The sequence below is a fragment of the Hevea brasiliensis genome, chromosome 14, assembly GCF_030052815.1.
Source record: "Hevea brasiliensis isolate MT/VB/25A 57/8 chromosome 14, ASM3005281v1, whole genome shotgun sequence".
Classification (NCBI taxonomy): Eukaryota; Viridiplantae; Streptophyta; class Magnoliopsida; order Malpighiales; family Euphorbiaceae; genus Hevea; species Hevea brasiliensis.
In genome coordinates, this window is record NC_079506.1 from 79258406 (window position 1) to 79264899 (window position 6494).

Below are 6494 nucleotides of genomic sequence, written 5' to 3' on the forward strand. Positions count from 1 at the left end.
AACAACCCATATTAACAAATTAACACCTATTACTGTGTAAAACCCTAATATCCATTATCAAGAAAAAAAAAATGTAAATGTGCAATATTATACATACTTCAACAGACAACAATAGAACCTATGGCGGTTCTTTCTAGTGAAGTAAGTAAGCACAATTGCAACCTCATTGTGTAATGGACAGTAAACACAATCTTAGAAGTGATTTGAAGACGAAGCACTGATGCCTGACATTCTTCATGTCACTCCATACACCAAATCACTTGCAAATGTTGAAGATGAAGCACTTATCTTAGAGCTGGAAAATGAACATTGTTTAATGGGTAAGAGAATCATAGAGTTTGGCTATGGTGATGGAGAAAACAAGTTGAGATGGGTAAAAAGGCAGATTTCTTTCTTTTTATTTATGAATTTTAATTTACAAAATTACATTTATGTCCTTGAGTTAAGTTACAAACCATAGTTAGCTTTTTTTTTAGCTGATGTGGCCACGTAGGTCCCACCCGAAAATATTAAAAATTGCCATGTGTGATTCCAGCTCAGCTTTGACATGTGGCCTCCTGATCCCATCTGAAAAGTAGTTACAACTTTTACAAAATTTGAATTTCTAGTCATTTTCGCCAAGTTTTTAAGGATTGGATAAATTTTCCAAAACACGAAAAAGTTTGGATTTTTTTTACCAATAAGCCTAAAAATTATTAACATATTACTTTTTAAAATTATATTTAAAATATTATAGGATTAACTTAATGAATTTTGTCTATTAAATTCTTATTCAAACTATATATTGAGCCCACTTTTTATTTAAGAATATTGAGAAGAAATGTCACAACCCAACCTATGGGCCGGACCGGCACTAGGACCTAGGCCAGTCTAAAGCCCTCAAGGCCCGTAGTAAGCCTAACTATTTCTTAACCCAATCTTAAGGCCCATAATAAGCTCAATTTCAAGAATTCAATAGGACAGAGTCCGACCATAACATGGACCATCCAATGGAGAGTTTTTTACTCACCTAACCTATAAGCATAATATATATAACAATTTGAGGAGCTCAGCTCACCCTCTACATACTCATAATATCATAAAATCAAATGGGAGCTCAACTCCCTCATCCAATCCAATCATACATGCATTTAATAGATTTACAAATCCAACATGTCATTATAATATAGACCCAAATCAAATAAAATATTTTTAACACATGCGAAGTTTTAGAATTTAGTAAAATTATACAAAACATAACAGACATTACTAAATGACCTGCGAAGGAGAGAGATAGGTTAGAACTCAATAAAGGACCTTCTGTATCCTGGAAAAAATAGGTAAACAGGAGTGAGCGTTCGACTCAGAGAGTAAAATACTGATTTTAAGTACAATTTCTATAGCTATCTAAAGCTAATGTATCCTAAAGAGTGGAATGCAATACCTTCATAGTCTTCATACACAAATCACATCATAAATAATAAAAAGGTTATTTAGAGCACTCACACACCCATATAATATTCAAACAGTACATATATGGGAGCTGATCCCCTATACAGCTCTCTTAATCCAACCTCTGCCAGCGAGTACATCTCAAGCCAGACTTTTACTTAATAGACCAAATGCGGGAGCCAGCGAGATCATCTTGAGTCGTGCCTACCCCGACTTATCCATAAAAGGATCGGGTCCCAGCGAGTTAAGCTCCAGCCACATCTACCCGTCCTAAATATATCTAATACCGCACACCACATGCATGCCAACACACGCACACTGCTCCAAATTACTATAAAATAACATCCATAGCATTTTATTAATTAAGAATGCAATATAAAACGTGCCTAGTGTTTAACTACATAGATATATATTTATAAGTGATGCATGGGTATGCTTGAATATATAATAATATCGAAATTATAATTAAAATTAATATTTTACTTACAGACGTAAATTGAGGACAATGTGGTGGCTGGGCAGAGGAGGAAGGTTGTCCTGGGTTACTTGACAATTACATTACATTTATTTAATATAATTGACTCAATATAAGCTTAAAAAGAACCAAAGACACCTTAAGTTGTGCCAAAAATCTGGCAGAGCTCCTCATATACTTAGGACTTACCTAACCTGCAAAAGAGCTCAAAAATACACTTCTATATCCATAAGTCACACAACTCAATCACATCACATGGCCCCTCCTGGGCCCATCCAAACAGTCAACAACCACAATTTTGAAAAATTATAATTTAGTCTCTACAACTAACCCTTTTTACAAAAATTACCCAAATGAGCTCTAAAAATTCTCAAATTTTGTCCCGTAATCCTTAGTAATATTACTAAGCTAATATAAAAGAAATTATAATTTTCTAGCTACCCACGAATATTTTATAAAATTTTATTCTAAACTCAGCACTATAAAATTGAAGAAACTTGGGGTTCGGGTTTACCTATGCCAATTCTGATACTTAGAATGCATCCGAGGAGTCTAAAAATGGTGGGATAGCCTATAACTTTGACCCAGTTCCGAAGTGATTCCAGTAGCTTATTTGCTCAGCCCAAAATTGTAGATCCAGGCGACGGTCGAATTGCTACGAAATGAAAGTACCTACGCAAAATCTATAACACCAGGGGTTAGACTAAAATATATATATATATATATATATATATATATATATATATATATATATATATAATATTATTTAAAAATTATATATATTACAAGAAATTCATGAGACATTCATATGTTGTTGAACTTTTTGAGTTTTATTTATCTAGTGATATAATTTTTTTTAAAAGCAATTTAATTTTTAATTTTTTTTAATTATTGTTGTTTACACTAAAATAATTAAATTTATTTATTAATTATTTTTAAGTCTAAAGATTAATTATTTTTTTTAAATAATTTGATTAATTTTATTTTATTAATCTAGTTAATTAATGACCTAAAGTGGTTATTAAATAAATATCCAGAAAGCTACTAGGTGGTTAGCTGAGTTAGAAGTTAGCGGAAGTTATTAGAGTTTAAGGGAGTTACCTGGTAGTGGGCAGGTGTGGTCTTCAAATTCTTTTAGGAGAAGTATAAATTAATTTTCAGTCATTTGATTTAGAAGTTAGAGCATAAATTAAACAATATACTCTATATTTAATACGTCCGTAAAATTGTAAGCTGTGAAAAAACTAAAATTGTTTTTGAAGCAAACAATTACTGATGAATTTCTATTTTAATTATTTATGTCATTAAATAAGTACCCAATGTATTCAAATAAAAAAAAATTACAGACTCAAATAAATAAAATATGAAAATTTTGATAGTTCAACATTGGATTTTTTTTCTGTATTCTAAAAACAATGTTTTAAACAAAGGAGGCTTTAACAATCACTCTTTATTGTCAACACCACAAATTAATCCAATCTTTAGCTATGCTTAACTACTTGTAATTTGCTGAGGGAGTTGATCTTGCAAAGCGTGTGGGACCAAATTTGTAAATCAAAGCCCTCACAGGCATGTGCACAGCATGACGATTGTTACCCCAGTCATATAAAAGTAGACCAACCATACGTGTCTTTAGTGTTGCTCCTAGATTTTTCATTGACTTGTGGCATTTGTGGTCTAAACCAAACCAATGACCATGACCCTCTACCTCTCTTCTCCATGTGAAAAAAACTATTGTTTTCATGGAAAATTTCTTCCCCAAGAACTTATTCTATTGGATGGACAATAAATACCTTTAATCTTCGTGGGTTTAGCTGTATGTGGGATTTTTAATCAATTAATATGCAATAAAGTAAGTTTAAAGAATTAGCAATATAATTTCATAAAACTTAATTCAATAAAATTATATAAGTTAGTAGATGATTGAGTGAGAAAAGAAATGGAGAGACCTAAGATGACGTGAAGGAAAATAGTATTAAAAAACTTACAAGTTTTAGATATTGATTCAAATTTGGTGTTTAATAAAGCTGAATGACGAAAAATAATTCGTATAGTTGATCCCAATTAATTTAGAATTAAGACAATGTTTTTGTAAATTATTTATGACTTGCGATTGGCGTAGCTCAAAGAATTGGCCATGATAGTGGGATCTAATTGGATGCACTAATAATGAAAGATATTCAGCATGAATGGTAGGTGTGGTTCATGGAAAGGGAAAATCTCTGGGACGATTTATGATTGATTGTTATGGTCATACTTAACAATCATTATTCTACTTTACCGTAACAGAAAAAGCAAAAGAAAAAGCAATTAAAAGAAATAATCTAAACTATGCATGATAAAAGGATAAATCTCCATAAATTTATATGATTAATAGAAAAGTTTTCAGCTGATTTTGGAGAATTCAGAACCCATTTTCACATTGTCATAATCGAGTATCTGTCTGTTACGCTAGAGAAGTTAGAATTTTCCATTCTGAGGCAAGAATAGAGTAAAATTTTCAGACTGAAACATGATAGCTAGCCATCCATTTCATTCTGATTACCTTATCAATGTATAACAGAATGAAAAGGATGGGCATATATATGACAATTATGTCTAAGTACTAAATAAAAAGTATGGTCAATGGAGGGCAAGCTTCTGATGCTTGTTGTTAGGAGATGAAGAAGAAGAACCAGGACCCCTTTTCTTGCTGAAGCAAGCATTCAAATTGTTGAAAGAGTCATGGTGAATTAGTCGGCCCGTCGGAGAAGAAATGGTGACAGGTGGAATATCAATGGTGTCTAGTTGTGGTGGTGGGTGCTGCCATTGAGGGAGAGGTCCAGCCAATAGAAGGGTCTGTAGGAGCGGTCCGGCTTCCTTCACTGCCTGCAGAAGCTTCCCTTTCTCAGGCAATGGCCTATCAGCTGCTAATTTTAGTATCACTTCTGGTAGTGGAGATAGTGCTAATGGTTGCTGGGTAATTGGGTCACGAAACTGCGAGGGAACTTTGATTTTACCAGGATCAAGAGGGGTTATGTAATTGTTGGATTCACCATCTTCACTGCCGGAAGATCCAGGGAGTGAAGGAGGAGCTTCTTGTTTGAGTTTTTGCGTTTCTTCTTGTTGCAGTAGAAGCTGCTGCTGCAGCTGATTCTGTAGATTTTGAGGCTCCTGCTGTTCTGTTAGCACTAGTCGCTGTTCGGAAGCAAGTTTTTCAAGCAGTAGCTTTTGGCATTCTTCTTGGGCTTCGTTTCTTTCTTCAATAGTCCTACTTAAAAGATCTTTGAGATGGAGTATCTCAAATTCTCTTATTGTCATCTCCTCCTTAGCTGAAAAAATTGTTGCCTCTAGCTCTGTCATGTACAAGAGACAATGTCTCAGCTCTTCAATTTCCTACAAAATGCAACCAAATTAGCAAAAACCCATTTCTTCAAAAACAACATTATAGTAAAAGAAACCAAAAAAATAAATAAAGACCCAAAAGTTTCAAGAACAAGTACAATAGACTTACCTCACCTTGGTAGAAATATGCCCAGCTAAGAGGACTGCAATGATCGTCCATCTTTTTTCCTTAACTAGAATCACCTGAAGAAAGGGCTTGACAGAAAGCTGTGGGCATTCAACTTCTTCTATAAATTGAAGTACTTGGTGGCTAGCACTCCTTCCTTTATATTCTCCTTTTTTTTTCCATCATGGGACATGAGGATTTTAGACAAAATGCCCTAAAGTCCAAAAGAAAAAGGAAATGTCAAGTGCAAGTGCAAATATTTGTGCAATTAGATTTCATGTGGACAAAAAGAAACGGCCAATGTTGCTAGGTGGGGACCAAATAACAGCTAAATCCTCATGATATTGGCCAAATTTTACGATACACACCGATCACGTGCTCCTCACTCGTATAATAATTTTTCTTATTTATTATGAATCAAGATATAAAATATACGATGAGACACACCTGTTAAATATATAAATAACATATTTATATCTTAAATTTATGATAAATTAAATCTAAATAAAAAAATTTCCCTCATTATAAATATGACTCTTTTCTATAATTTATAAAAAAAATAAAATTTATATAAATATGAAAAAAAATTAAAATTTAATGCTCCAATACACCAAAATAACTTCTCATGATGTTGTGCCTATGCTCTCCTTTTATTTACTATATAAGAGCTGCATGTGCCATTAGGCTTTGCTTGCACGTGTGCAAGTCAAAGTAAAATTTGAGATGTTACTCAAACATGGGCATCATCTGTCTCCCTCAAGTAGAACAACCATCTAAATGATTTTCTCCTAAATGAGGCTTAACAATTTTAATAGGATAAATTATAAGTTAATTATATATTATCAAAAATCACATATCAATATAGCTGAGTTGGTATGCGTGTGTTCGTGGAAAAAAATTTTGTACTTTTAAAATTTTTATAATTTTACCTTATAAAAATTATCAATTAAATTCTAAATTTTTAACTCTTATTAATTTTATCTTATCATTAATAAAACTATTATCTCACTAATGGAGACACTATATTAGATAGAATATAATTGATAAAAGTTAAAAAGTATAGAATTTAATTAGTATAGGGTATAATTGCAAGACAAT

The 6494-nt window shown here is 32.5% G+C and overlaps 1 protein-coding gene across 2 annotated transcripts; it reads right to left on the reverse strand.

Annotated features, from left to right (window-relative positions):
* Positions 1-4393: 4393 nt before the first annotated feature.
* On the reverse strand, positions 4394-5604 carry LOC110673716 (uncharacterized). 2 transcript variants are annotated; one of them, XM_058135222.1, is made up of 2 exons: positions 5405-5604; positions 4394-5281 (listed from the first exon to the last, which is right to left on the reverse strand). In XM_058135222.1, exon 2 carries the CDS (start codon positions 5246-5248, stop codon positions 4529-4531), a length of 720 nt encoding a protein of 239 aa, XP_057991205.1. In that variant the 5' UTR covers positions 5249-5281; positions 5405-5604; the 3' UTR covers positions 4394-4528. The 2 variants fall into 2 exon arrangements, with proteins under 2 accessions (XP_057991205.1, XP_021692570.2); XM_021836878.2 differs by having other exon boundaries at positions 5400-5604.
* Between the last annotated feature and the right edge of the window lie 890 nt (positions 5605-6494).

Coding starts and splice junctions, on each gene's coding strand:
- LOC110673716 (XM_021836878.2), bottom strand. CDS start 5,450: ATGGACGATCATTGCAGTCCTCTTAGCTGGGCATATTTCTACCAAGGT. Junction 5,282..5,399: donor CATATTTCTACCAAGGTGAG/GTAAGTCTATTG, acceptor TGCATTTTGTAG/GAAATTGAAGAGCTGAGACA.